Below are 14,283 nucleotides of genomic sequence, written 5' to 3'. Positions count from 1 at the left end.
CGGTTGCGGGGCGGGTCGGGCTGAGGGGTCTCGCTGCTCTCAGGGCCGCTCCTCTCTCTGCCGCAGGGCCCGGCTGGGGTTGAAACTTCAGACCGAAGCCGCCTCGCTGCCCCGCCGGCCTGCTCGGGGGCGGGCCCGGGCGCTGCGGGGCCTCCCGGCCTCGGGCAGCTGCGGAGCCCGCCAGTGCCCGCCTCGTTTTACATTTTACTGGACGTGGTTCTGAGGTAAACCTGCTCTGTCCTCTCTGTGTCTTCAGGCTGAGGACCGGCGTTCGCTCCTGAGCTGCCTGACGTGCTCTCCAGCAAACGAACCACCCCGTTAGGTCCTGTGGCACCTTGTGTCTCTCACCTGAAGATGAAGACCGTCTTAATGGTGGCGGAGAAGCCTTCTCTGGCGCAGTCCATCGCCAAGATCCTCTCCAGGGGTAGGAAAGAAAGCACGTTGATTCGGTTCTTCTGCTTGTTATTTGCCAGAAGTCGAAGCTGCTCTGCAGTGCACAGCCCAGCTGAGGAGATGGGTGGTGGCTGCACAGAGGCAGTGCTGAGGGTACCAGATTTTACTGTAGGCTAAGTGAGGTTTGAGAAACAACTGGGCAGTGACCTGGTTGTCCTGGGGCAGCTGCCACCTGGGAATGGTTGCAGTCCATAAAAAAGCTGGGTGGTTCTTCACATTCTGTTTATGTGCTGCTGCCTATCCTACTCGAGCATAAAGAAATCTGTCCTTGTTATCTTACGTAGCTGGAGTCTGAGTTAGTGCACATCATTTCTAGAAAATGCCAAGCAGGTAGTAAGTTGCTGTTCTGAGATTTTTGAAGCTAAAGTAAATATTCCATAAGTCATGTGGAAAACTGACTTGGTTATAACTGTACTGGACTAGGAATCTAACTGTTTTCACAAAGATATCCTGGTGGGAGGGAAAGGATGAAGGAGATTATGGGTAGCTTCAATTCAAAATGAAATGTGCTTAAAAAAGGTCTAAAGCGATAATGAACTGAAATAAAAGCTTGCATCAGTTACTATAATTTTGGGATCAGGAAGACCCTAGGTGTAAGAGCTAATAAAAGGGTGGTGTCATTTCACACCAAATAACTTATTTCCGTAGGTTTTTTTATCCTGTTAGTATTTATGGTCTTATATTCACAGGAAACATGTCCTCTCGCAAGGGACTGAACGGTGCGTGCTCTGTGCACGAGTACACTGGGTCCTTTGTAGGACAGAGTGCCCATTTCAAGATGACATCTGTGTGTGGTCACGTCATGACTTTGGATTTCATAGGTATTTTTTCATATTTTTAACTGATACGGGTTGTACAATCATGAAGGACTTCTAATAGGAAAATACTGGGGAAATAATTCAGGAAAAATGAGAACTAGAGAGGAAAAGAGGTTGAAAAGATCACTTGTGATCAGCAGTTCTTCAGTTCTGGCATGACCTTGGGCATATACCAGTTCTGTTTTCTGTTCCTGAATTATGTGCCTGGAAAAGGAGGGGAGAGGAGACTGAATTTCCTATCCTGTGACAGTGTTTTGGTACTTTGGATGGAAGATGATTGAGGAATGCAGAGTCCAAAGGGATGTTCTCTAAAGCGTTGGAACACATCACTGCAAAGCAGTCACACACAAGGAAACCTGTCACTAGCTTTCTTTGAAGTGTGGGACTAGCCATGTGACAGCTGTATTTACCTCTGGTGGTAATAACCTCACAAGCTTTCTGAGGACTAAACTCAGAGTTATTTAGACACTACTTTGAAGTGTTACAACTTAATATAATTGCTAAGCAATATTGTTAACAGCTACTTCAGAAAACAGGAGTGCTCCATGGAATAGCAGGGCTGAGGCATAACTGGCCATAAACAGTGAACAGTAAAACAGGCACATTTTGTGTGTACTGTAAATACAAGGAAGAGCAGCTCCCTCTCCTTCACCTTATTGATGAACTGTATGAACAGAAGGTGTTTTAACAGCTTATGTTACAATTTCTGAAAAGTATGTAGTGTTTTGTTTTCTTCTTTCATAGCTTTCATACTGGTAGCTGCAGTTCACATAATGCTGAGGAGTCCATTGATACATAGTGAAGCAAAATGTGTTAGGGTAGAAAGGTTTCCAAGACAAATTTTGAAAGCCAGGTGTTGTCAAAGTGATATTTGCTGTTGGTTGGTTATTTTTTTTCTAATGTGTGTTAGAGCTCTACTTAATATACTTCTGCTTTTCAGGCAAATATAACAGCTGGGACAAAGTGGATCCAGCAGAACTGTTTAGCAAAGCTCCCACAGAAAAAAAAGAAGCTAATCCCAAACTGACCATGGTGAAGTTTTTACAGGTATTCTTTTTTATGAGATTTGAGATTATTTTTTTTTTCCTTGGCATTCTTTTCCTTTATTTCATCTGGAGCATATTCCATCTTCAAGGATTCATTGCTGCTATTCTTCCTCTGCTGGAGGAAGCAGTGAGACCTATTTTTATCCTGTCCAGAAAAATAAGTGCCATTATTTTGTTGTTCTGGAAAGCAATAAAATATATTAATACATTTGAAATAACAGAGTAGCATTTTGCTATGAATTAGCCTTGCTTTAAAAACAAGAAAAAATTATTGCAGCTTAGTTAGCTTTAAGAACCACAGATATAATCCTCTCCCAGCTCTTAGAATGAGCCAGTTTTCTTCTCTCTAGCATGAAGAGTGGAGTTTATCTTCACCACAGAAAGTTCACGCCAGAGCATTCCATGCTCTTCAGGGTGTTGATTCTATATATTCCCTCAGCTGAGGCAGACAGGCCAGCTGAGTGCCAACCTCATGCTGCAGGTTGTGGAATGCTTGATTCTGTAGCTCTATTCACCTGCTTCCCAAAAGTGGACAATATTTGGCAATATGCTATGTGGTATGCTAGAGCTCTTCTAGGATGGAAGAGAAATTAGTACATTCCTAAATAAGATTTTCTTCCCTGCAGGAAGCAGCTTTTTGTCAAGGTTGGATCCATTTTAATAATTTTACCGGTCCTTTCACTGTTTGAAATCTTTACTTTGTTGAATTCACTTTTGCCATTGCCCTGTGAGTTTATGTGATTGTCACTATCCTGCTTCTCAAAACTGGGGCACTGGATGCACATTTTGCTTCCAACAGTCATGCAGGGCATAGCTGGTAAACACCTTCTGTGCACTGAGTTGATGTTGGTTCCTGCTCCTTCTTGAGAGGAAAGCAGTGGTTTGGTTGCTTTAACAAAACAATACTTTCTGAAAGGCAAGTATATGTGGGGTAAAACTGATTTCTGCCAGATAAAATTAGACTTTGTGATATCTTTATGGACTAGGAAAGTGTTTCTTCTTTTGCTGTTTCTTTGTCTTGTAATTATGTAGAAATTAAGGCACAGAAGGGGCAAGGGGCTGTTCCCAGTGTTGCACACATGGGTGGCAGCAGGTTCACAAGTCTTTAACTGCTCCAGGGCTGTACTGATTTTTGCCACCTCCTGCAGAAAAGCATCTTGTAGGCAGACTTCTGCTCCCATGAATGCTTCTCTCATAAACTACTGTTCAAGTACCTGCAGAGTTCTTGTCACTTCTGCTATATTCTTCCAGTTGTTTTTGCAACAAATAAGTTACTCTTAAAATAGAAACAAAAAAAAAGTAGTTAATGAGGAGGTTTGTCTTTTTTTGAGTTGCTAAAGAACTGTCCTAATTTTTCTCACAGGTGGAGGGAAGAGGTTGTGATTGCATTGTCTTGTGGTTGGATTGTGATAAGGAAGGAGAAAACATCTGTTTTGAAGTAAGATTTCCACTTTTAAGACTTATAATACCATAATTTTTATCTGTGATGTTCAGCACTGTCAGTGTGTTGTTTTATAGATGTACAGTAAAATTCAAACTAAGTTGAATTAAATTTTAAAGGCATGGAGGGCTTTAATGGAAAAACTTGTCTGCTTTTGAACTCTCAACCTGTCAGTTAAAGATTATAAATCAATTCCATATCTGTTGCTCATCTGAGATGAACAATAAGGTCTTCTAAATGTTTGAACATTTCAGTGCTTTGAGAATTGGTTGTATTTCACAGCTGAAGTAGTTATTTTGCTGTCTGTTTATAATTTGCTCTCTAGATTATCTTTTGTTCATTGAGCAATTAGACTCTTCTGAGCACAGAGGCAACTTTTAAGTGTAGGGTTATGTAGGAATGTGGAGTCTGCATGTAACCAAAACTTTGGAGGACAAAGGTTTATTTTTTAACATCCTACACAAAGAGTATTTTTCTGTTTTTGTTAAAAGAAGCACATTTTATCAAGTCATTGTTTTAAGTTCTTTAAATATCACTGTATCATAACTGGGTCCTGGCAATATGTAGAATAAACCCAGATAGAAACTGGCAACATCTTTACCAAAAGATGCTGCAGCTGCACTCTGAATTTCTTCGCACTTAGCTAGGAACAGTGCTTTACCTTCAGCAGTTACTGTTTAATAAATAAATCCTTCAGTTTTGCTAGTTCTTAATACACTTCTGAGTAGATAGACAAATACTGCTCTTGCTTATCAGTTAGTGTATTGGCATGACATCTTACTCAATTAAGGAAGTAGTTACACATCAGCAAATATTTTGTCAAGAGCTTTGTTTTGTCTGTAGAGAGAACTGACTTAAGCCCTCAGCTTTCAATTGCTCTTAAAATATGCTTCTGATCTTCCTCTAGGTTCTTGATGCTGTTCTTCCTGTTATGAACAAGCCTCGTGGCACTGAGAGGACGATTTTTAGAGCAAAATTCAGTTCCATCACTGACACAGACATCTGCAATGCCATGAATCACCTGGGAGAACCCAACCGCAACGAAGCTCTTTCAGTGGATGCCCGCCAGGAGCTGGATCTTAGAATTGGCTGTGCATTTACAAGGTGACAGCACAGATCACAGACAGTTTTATGGGAGGTTCAGGAGTACTGCCCTGTCCACAAAATGCACATCAGAACTTCAGTGGCTAATTCTGTTTGTCACCAAACCAAACTATTTTATGCACAGGCAAAAAAATACAAAATTGTGTTACAATTTGAACTGAGTGAGGTAAAATAGTATCAGCAGTTATGGTGTGTTCTTACTTTATGGTATTCTCACAGTTTTCTTTGGGAATAAACAGGATTCTGTGAGGCCAAGTAATTCTGACAGTTCATTTAGGAGAGATTTCTCAGAATGCTTTTTTCCTAATGTCTGAATGATTTAACAGATTATTCATATTTGTGTGTATTTCTGTTTTTTATGGGAATTAGGATACTAATGTACTTGTTCCTTGCTTTTTTTTTTTTTAATTCTTCTTTTAGGTTTCAGACAAAATATTTTCAGGGGAAATACGGGAATTTAGACAGCTCCCTCATCTCCTTTGGGCCATGTCAGACCCCAACACTTGGATTCTGTGTTGAAAGGCATGACAAAATCCAGTCATTTAAGCCTGAGACTTACTGGGTGTTGCAAGCTAAAGTAAGTTTTACAGTATTTGTTTGTATATGAAGAACATAAATTTTTACCAAAGAAATGCACTTAGATTTTGTATTTGTTCATTCATGAATTTGTAGCTGCTGACAAGAATTCACAATGCTTACAGTTTATTCATGTGTTCTCATTCAGTCCACACGTGTGTCACCACACTCTTGAGAACATGTTCCAGGATGTCAGTTTTGTATTAAAGTGGTTATTGTCTGCTGCTTATAAGAATTCTTCAATGCTAACCATCTAAGCTTAGACTCGGCCAAAAAGACTACTTGAAATGGTCTGCTTTTGTTCCCTGGGGTCCTTGGACTGACTGTGTTATTAATTTGAATCCAAGAATTAATTAGGCTGCCAACAAACATTGGCATTGGTGAGTATTGGAATTTTAAAGCAAATAAAATGCTCATTGTGTTAATTGGCAGTTGAGTCCTCTGAATACTTTGGCAGCTTATGGCAGTTTTATAGCCTTGCTGCTGTCTAAGCTCTGAGAGCAAACCAACATGGTTTTACTGCTTGTGATCACAAGGATTTTTTAAACAAATAAGGGGAGGATGGTAAAAAGTTGCCATTTTTAGATTTAAAAAAAAAAGAAGAAGAAAGCTGTTTTCTATTGTCAGCTGTTTCCTGATGTCTCATGTGTGCTAGAAATATTTGGGGTGTGTTTTCAAGAGTTTTGTGCTCATAATGGTTCTATAATTTATTTTTGTACATGGTACTTAAATCATGGCCTAGTTAGTTTATTACAGATTCTTAATTTTGCTAAATCAAAATGGTAAACTTTGAATTTCTGCCCATTTCAGCCTTTATTTTTCCCAAACACTGAAAGTAAGAATAATATTTCAGTTAACTGCAGGAGTAATTCCAGTCATTCCCCTAACTCCAGAACTCAAAAGTACTCCCTTTTTCTCAAAAGCCCCTGTGAAAAAGAGTACAGCTGCACGTTTGAAGCACCTGTGTCCTGTTCCAGGTATTATTAGGATTCGCTTGCTAGATTATTGTTGAAAATGTGTGTTTTCACAATCCTAGTAATGGAGTCGGTGGACGTTTTATTTTTTGTTGTTCTATTAGGTGAACCCTGAAAAAGACAGTTCTCTCACTTTGGATTGGGATAGAGTGAGGGTGTTTGACCGTGAGATTGCTCAGATGTTCCTGAATATAACAAAGATGGCAAGAGAAGCAAAGGTAGGAATATTTACTGGCAGTAGAACCATATTTCATATAAAGGAAATACCATTTAATACTTAATTTGCTGTATACTGGTTTTTATTACAGAAGGATATAGGATATCTGTATCTTGTTTTTCACTCCATTCAACTTTGTGTAAATGAGAATAAAAGGCAAGACGTTTTTTTATTATAGTTCATATTATTCTAATGTGGTCATCTCAGCTGAAGCCCCTTTGTAATATTGACTTTGGAAATTATCACTCACAATAGGAAATCTTCATTACTAAACCTGCTAACAAATACTGTTCAGATCTTTCCAAGCAGACCTCTTATTTCCCATGAGACACTGTATAAATCAGAATTTAATTACTTATATGGCAATATTCCTGCAGTTAAATTTTTAATCATGTGTATAGTACAATCTTTATAGCCAATTAACTTCTAATTCTGCTCTGTTCAATAATTATTTGACAGTATGTTTTGGATTTAAGTGTTCATAGCCATCAAGGTTCAAAGACTGCATGAAGCTTTTAAAAATCTGGATCCTTATAGTTAGGATCATTACTTGGAATAAGCATTAAATTCTTGTAGCACCAAAACTATGTGCTGCTGAGGTAATTGGGAAGTAAAGATACCAATAAGCTACTTTGCTGCATTTCCCTGATCTAGTCTGTAGCACAAAAGGACCTTAGGACTGTAACTTCAGAATTTGGTAAATTTATCTCCGGTCAGATTTCCTAAGGTGGAAGGTTTTAAGAAAACGAAACAGGTATGACAAGAACAGCTAATGTTAGGCACGCCACACATTGATAGGCATGGTGGAAGTTATACATTGATAAGTTACCCAACTTCAAAACTTTTACTGGGAAAATGCTATTTTCTAGGTAGAATCTGTGAGTAAAAAAGAGAAGGTGAAACAGAGACCACTGGCTCTGAACACAGTAGAAATGCTACGAGTGGCCAGTTCTGCTTTAGGTATGTGTAAAAGTTCAGATTTTCACACTGTTTTTAAAACAAAATACTTTTGCTTCTCAGGTAAAATAATCAAGGATGTATCAAAAATGGTTTGGCCTCCTCTCCCTATGATAAAGGATTCTGGGGAAGGATCAAGTTTAGAAAGCTGGTCAAAAGGGAAATACTGAGTAAGATAAAGGTGACAAAAGTCTTCTGGGAAGGACAAAATATAATTTATGTAAATGCTTTGATATGGTAGACTTTCTGATGTGGCAAACAAATGATAATCACAATGATGTGGAGATGATTTTTGTTTTCTCCTATCCCATCTTAGGAATGGGTCCACAATATGCCATGCAAATAGCTGAGCGTATCTACACTCAGGGCTATATTAGCTACCCTCGAACAGAAACCACCCATTATCCAGATAACTTTGACTTGAAAGGATGTTTGAAACAACAAGTCAATAACCCTTATTGGGCAGAAACTGTGAGTATATGAAGCAAAACCTATGCTATTTAACAGATCATTCTCTAGTCTGTGTTTTAGATACTTGGTATAGATAAGCTTATAGGTTTTTAGAAACAATAAATATCTATAATTGCTTTTAGGTATGGATTTTGAATTGTTACGGATTTGATCTGAAAAGTTTCTTAACCTGCTAAGAGAGACCTGTTACCCACTTCAGCCAGCCTGTTTTCTCTCTCCTTCTTCCCCTAGGTAAAAGCTTTGCTATCAGAAGGCATTAATCGTCCAAGGAAAGGCCATGATGCGGGGGACCATCCTCCCATCACTCCAATGAGAGCTGCAACAGAAGCAGAATTAGGTACAGGCAAATTCAGTAGTGTTGAAACACTATGTGAGGAAATTAATTCCTTGAGGCATAGGAGCCAGTTTGAAAAATCCCTGAGTTTCAAGTTTCAACAGAAAATGTAATTATTTGAATGCCAGGAAGTGAAGAGAGAGCAGGGTTTCTCCTGACTTCTGGTGACAGTGAAGCTCAGAGCTGGTCTGCTATTCAGTAATTGATCCTAGGGACCGTAGAAGCAAGTAAGAAAAAGCAATAGCCAACTTAAAAACTTTAACACCTACTTTCTCTGGGAGAAATTGTTCCTGGAATAGGAACTTCCAAGTAATGAAATTTTATTGTATGTTTGTGCTTGAAAGTCAAACTTCAACTGCATTTTAATTTAGTCTCTATGGTTTGTAGGGTTTATATTCAAGTGTAAGATTTGCCTTTCTGTATGCTGGGATCACTAACAAGGGGTTTTAAAGGGAATAAGAAAGTGTAATTAATGTGTTGTATTGTTTATTTGGAATAGATAAAATTGTTGTAGAAAATGCATAACTTGATATTCAGTGAACTGATCTCTGATAGAAAACCAAATGCTTTAAAATCTTGAGGAATTGTGTAGGATACTGAATGGCCATGTAAGAATTTTTTTGTCTATGTGCACAGCAAGATCAAGCATGCTAAGCTTTAGAAGTTTAGTTTCTGTTCATAGCGGTGTAACCTTGTGTCTGTGCAATCTCCTAACTGCAGATTGTGGGCAAGGAAATTTTGCTTTGAAATATAACCTGTATTTGTGTTAATAAGTAGTATTCTAGATAATTTCCTTGCAGGACTTGACGCTGCCCAGTGTGGCGGTTGCTGCTAGAATCCCATTTCAGGATTTAGATTAGGATGTGGTCTCCAGTGGCACTAAGCAGTAGAGAATTTTAAGTTTGTTCCTGTGAGTTTTGTGTGTGTGTTTTGTGGGTTTTTGGTTGGGGTTGTTGTTGTTTTTTTTAAGAAAAAAAGTATTTTCTACTTTATCTTCTCATGCAAACACGTTGCAGAACTGGGAGACAGGCAGGTTAAGTGGCAGTCCTTCTCCAAGAGACTCTGCACCTGCCTCGTGTCTGCATGACATGATGATTCTGCAGTCAGGACATTTCAAAGGGGAAACTGGATGGACTTTTGAATGTAATTTTCTTTAGGTGCCAGTTTTTCCCATGATACCTTTGGAAACCTGGTACCTTTTAGGGCAGATTTTGTGTGTTGCTGCAGGACTTGAGTCTTTTGGTAAATGTTTATCCTCAGGTGGGGACGGATGGCGGCTGTACGAGTACATCACTCGCCATTTCATTGCCACTGTCAGTGCTGATTGCAAGTACCTACAAACCACTATTTCTTTCAGTATTGGTCCTGAACGTTTTACCTGTATTGGAAAAGTCGTAACTTCACCAGGTAAGACTAACTTGCCAGTAGCTAGTTACCTACAGACTTCTTTTTCCCCCCCTAGTAATACATTGAATGGATAAAACAGTGAAGTACAATTTTTTGAGTTACCAAGACCGAAACCCAAATCTTTAGTCTTCATTTGCATATTTCAATTACAATAGAAAAGAAAATCTTCATCTGCCAGTTATCATAACCCTTATGCTCTTTTCTTGCTGTGGACTTATCTGGTAGAGCAAGGGGCCTATTCCAGTCCGTCGTTGGCTAAATCAGCTAAAAGATGCTGCTCTTGCTTTGCTGGCTTGAAAGGCATTTTGTTTAGTCTTACGTGGGGAGAGAGAAGATGGGCTGTTCCCTACACTTACTGTTTGCATTTTTAAGGAACTTTTTAAGAAACTCTTCCCATCCATTCTGGCAGACTGCTTTCATTCCAGGAAAGCATTTATTATTTGTGCATCAACCTGACTCAAAGCAGAAATAGCTCTGATACGGTGTGCTGGGAGAGACCGTCTTGTGATTCTGTATTTCCTCAGTGTTCCTGGCCTTACTTACTTTCTGTGTAGTCCTAACTTTGATCTGTATAATGCAGCTCATGTTGAAATTAGAAACGTGCACCTTGGCCTTCTGAAGATAAGCTCTCATTGGTTTTGTTTGTTTGTTTACTTCTAGGGTTCACAGAAATTATGCCGTGGCACAGCATCCCATTAGAAGAGAGCCTTCCCCACTGTGAGAAAGGAGATGTTTTTCCAGTTAGTGAAATAAAATTGCTGGAAAAGCAAACCAGTCCTCCTGATTACCTGACAGAAGCAGAACTTATCACTCTGATGGAAAAACATGGCATTGGTAGGAACTTACTTAAGTTACATTTACCTATAATACATCCACCAAAAGTGCAGAATCTGAATTGCTCCTCTGAACTATCTTTGTTTTTAATTACCTTTTGATACTAATTTGAATAGGTGCAGTAATGATCTCTTTTCCCTTTGAACTGCAATGCATGTACCCCCTCTTAGCAGCTGGTAGATTGTGTCTTTCTCTACATTATATTTCTTATCCTTAAGCCTAGTTTCTGGCCAAAGCAGTATCCTTACATGAAACCTCTGTCACTTCTCTGTCAGAAAGAGCTGATGTGTGGAAGGATGCATCTCCCCATTCTTAGGAATTATTTCCTTCACAGCTTGCTTCAGCTTTGCTGGCTCAAATACTCCTTATCTATCTTATTGGACAACTTACCACAATACTACTTTTCTTTTTTAATCTGACTTGCTTCCTTTGATTCATTTTCATAAATGTGTCCAGTCAAAACATAGTGTCTTACTACATTGTATTTTTTCAGGATAAATGATTGTGAGAATAGGTGTCTTCCTAATAGTAATTCCTTGGAAGAGATGAAAGGATTAAAGTTAAAACATAGGTTTCAGACTTCTCAGAACTGCAAAGGAACATGAGTTACTAGAGAGAGAAATTATCCACTGACATTTGGGTAACAATGAAAAGATACCAGAATTGTAAGCACTTGTAAGCATTTCAGGAGCACTGTAGTTTGACATAGAATCAGAGAAGTCAGAAATGAGTGATAGGATGAAAACTTTTATTTGTTCAGGATGGATGTATTGCTTTCCTTTGTGTGGCAGGAACGGATGCAAGTATTCCAGTCCACATCAACAACATTTGCCAGCGAAACTATGTCACAGTGGAGAGTGGTCGGAGACTAAAGCCAACAAACCTTGGCATTGTTCTGGTTCATGGTTATTACAAAATAGGTCAGTTAAATGCTTTTCCCTTTTCCTCCTCTTCCCTTCTTTTCCCTTTGTCACGTCAACGGCTGCTGTCACTGCAAGTCACATTTCTGTCTGAAATGATGCCTCTAGGAAAGTATTATTAATTCCAAAGACTATAGTAATTAAAATCTGTTTATTTTTATGTCAGTTTATGTATGAACAGTTCCCTACTCTCATGTTTTGATCTTTCACTGTTGCTTCTCTGTTGCTTCTCTCTCTGGTTGTCTGTTAGATGCACAATTGGTTCTTCCCACAATCCGCAGTGCTGTAGAGAAGCAACTCAACTTAATAGCTCTGGGCAAAGCAAATTATCATCAGGTCCTGGAGCACACCCTTGACATTTTCAAAAGGAAATTTCACTATTTTGTGGATTCTATTGCAGGTAAAACTTTTGATATGTGAAATTCCCTACAATTACTTAATTGTTGCAAAAAATGCAGTAGAAAATACTTACATATAAGGTTCCTTTCAGAAGTTTAGTCTTACTGAAAAGTAAGACTCCTGAAGTTTCCAGTCAAATTAAGTTGCTCTCCAAAAGTAAATTGAATTAATCAGGGATCCAAAACTCTGCTTCAGATTTATTTTGGTACTATTTAGTGGGGAGTTCTCAAGAACTTCAGGCAAGCTGAAGTGCTTGTGTGTTTATGCTTCCTGCAAAATGCTGTGCATTTAGAAAGCTTTCCTAAACAAGGAAGAGCATTGGAAAGAAAAGATTTTCATTCCCACTTCTTCACAGGTCTTGTAGATTACTTTGTACATTTTCTCTCAAGAACTAGAATTCTAACATCAATATAATTGTCTCTCACAGGAATGGATGAGCTGATGGAAGTGTCTTTTTCACCCTTAGCTGCCACAGGTAAACCTCTTTCCCGCTGTGGCAAGTGCCATCGTTTCATGAAGTATATTCAGGTTAGTTCATCTTGTGCTTGAAATACAAATTTCACCTGCTGGGGGTATTGAGTAGGAACCCCTTCTCCATTGCTGAATTTGGTTTCAAATGTAGTTGTCAAGAGTACATTTTTAAAACAAAAAGCCTGATGGAGTTTTTCCATGGGAAACAAACAAAAGCATTTATAGTTGGATTTCTTGTAAGTTTTGAACTCTAGTGACACTACAGGTTGTTCAGGAGATTTGTGTTCCTTTTCCAGGCCAAACCAAGTCGTCTGCACTGCTCTCACTGTGATGACACCTACAGTCTCCCACAGAATGGTACCATTAAACTCTACAAAGAGTTGCGTTGCCCCCTAGATGACTTTGAGCTGGTGCTGTGGTCTTCTGGATCCCGAGGAAAGAGCTACCCACTCTGTCCATACTGTTACAACCATCCTCCCTTCAGGGACATGAAAAAAGGTAGGAATTCTGTAAACAAGCAGAGATCAGCCTCACTTGAAAGAAATTAGGTGTAGTCTATACAGTTTGCTTTTTAGTAGATTTTAATCAGTGTTGCTTAGTATGAAGTGCTGTGCAAATTAGATTAGATACCTGAAATTCATGTCAAACTGACTGACCAAAATTTATTATTTGACTACTTTCTGAATACTTAATTTTCTTTATAAAAGAAGAAATTAATTTACATGCATGCACAGGAGGTGACCTAACTAATGCTCAGCATGCAAAGAAAGACACTGAGGTGCTGACACCTTGCAAATTGGAGTACTCTTGGTGTGGGTAGGACTAAAGATTAAGACAAGCTCTTGAGATTTTTTTGATACTGAGATATATGGGGTATCAGAAGCTGTTCAAGGATATAAAAAGGGGTAACAGTTGCAATCAGTTTGGTAACTGTGAGACCAAAACTTGTAGTGTTTTGAAGTTCTGAACATCAGGAGCTTTTTGGCATCTGGTTATTACCGTTTTTCAGTTTAAAATATCTTGTACTAACAGTGTATAGTTTAAGTATAAAACAGCAGTTAGCTAGGAGCCATGAGTTCACTTGAAAACATAATAAGTTTTCATCACTAATGTGTCCAAACTGCCTGTACTGTGCAGTAGCAGCATCTGGCAATTCTGAAAGCTATCACAGAAACAGTTTTGAGCAAGGTATTATTCTGAATCTGTGAAAAGCCAAGTTGCCATCTGGGGAGTGATCCCATTCTTTAGAAAACCTGCAGTATGCTAAGGTGTCTCTAACTTCTCTGTCTCACATCCTCCAAACTGGGTAGTGTGGGGAGTGATATAAAGGGTTCCTCTTTGTATGGTTTTACTCTTTTTTTCCATCAGGAATGGGCTGTAACGAATGCACCCACCCCACATGCCAGCATTCTCTCAGCATGCTTGGAATTGGGCAGTGTGTGGAATGTGAGAATGGGGTTCTGGTTCTGGACTCCACCTCGGGTCCCAAGTGGAAGATGGCGTGCAACAAGTGCAACGTGATTGTGCACTTCTTTGAGAACGCCCACAAAGTCCGAGTGTCGCCCGAGACCTGCGACTTGTGCGATGCAGCCCTGGTGGACGTAGATTTTAACAAGGCCAAATCTCCTTTGCCTGGTGATGAGACCCAGCATTCAGGCTGCGTATTCTGTGATCCTGTGTTCCAAGACCTGGTGGAGCTGAAACATGCAGCCATGAGGCACCCCATGCACCGTGGGGGACAAGGAAAAAGGCAAGGTCGGGGAAGAGGTAAAGGCCGAAGGCCTGGAGGAAGACTTTATCCAAAGAAACCCAAGGACAAAATGGCAGCTCTGGCTGCTTACTTTGTATAATGGTCACACAA

At 39.3% G+C, this 14,283-nt stretch overlaps 1 protein-coding gene across 1 annotated transcript; it reads left to right on the top strand.

Moving 5' to 3' along the window:
- The first annotated feature begins 354 nt into the window (after window positions 1-354).
- Window positions 355-14,283, top strand: TOP3B (topoisomerase (DNA) III beta). The gene is made up of 17 exons (XM_009997662.1): window positions 355-424; window positions 1,143-1,274; window positions 2,212-2,318; window positions 3,681-3,755; window positions 4,666-4,862; window positions 5,283-5,439; window positions 6,517-6,630; window positions 7,499-7,589; window positions 7,903-8,057; window positions 8,289-8,394; window positions 9,652-9,798; window positions 10,459-10,632; window positions 11,424-11,552; window positions 11,803-11,952; window positions 12,379-12,479; window positions 12,719-12,920; window positions 13,791-14,283. The coding sequence occupies exons 1-17, from the start codon at window positions 355-357 to the stop codon at window positions 14,270-14,272; spliced, it is 2,589 nt and encodes an 862-aa protein (XP_009995964.1). The 3' UTR covers window positions 14,273-14,283.

This window comes from Chaetura pelagica, unplaced genomic scaffold (assembly GCF_000747805.2).
Source record: "Chaetura pelagica isolate M959 unplaced genomic scaffold, ChaPel_1.0 scaffold45, whole genome shotgun sequence".
NCBI classification, from domain to species: Eukaryota; Metazoa; Chordata; class Aves; order Apodiformes; family Apodidae; genus Chaetura; species Chaetura pelagica.
This window is presented reverse-complemented; position numbering and strand designations above follow the sequence as displayed.

Excerpts from the sequence above, each read along its gene's own strand:
- TOP3B (XM_009997662.1), top strand. The coding sequence starts at position 355 with ATGAAGACCGTCTTAATGGTGGCGGAGAAGCCTTCTCTGGCGCAGTCC. Across the intron at positions 425-1,142 it reads CGCCAAGATCCTCTCCAGGG|GAAACATGTCCTCTCGCAAG; the intron begins GTAGGAAAGAAA and ends TTATATTCACAG. Across the intron at positions 8,058-8,288 it reads ACCCTTATTGGGCAGAAACT|GTAAAAGCTTTGCTATCAGA; the intron begins GTGAGTATATGA and ends TTCTTCCCCTAG.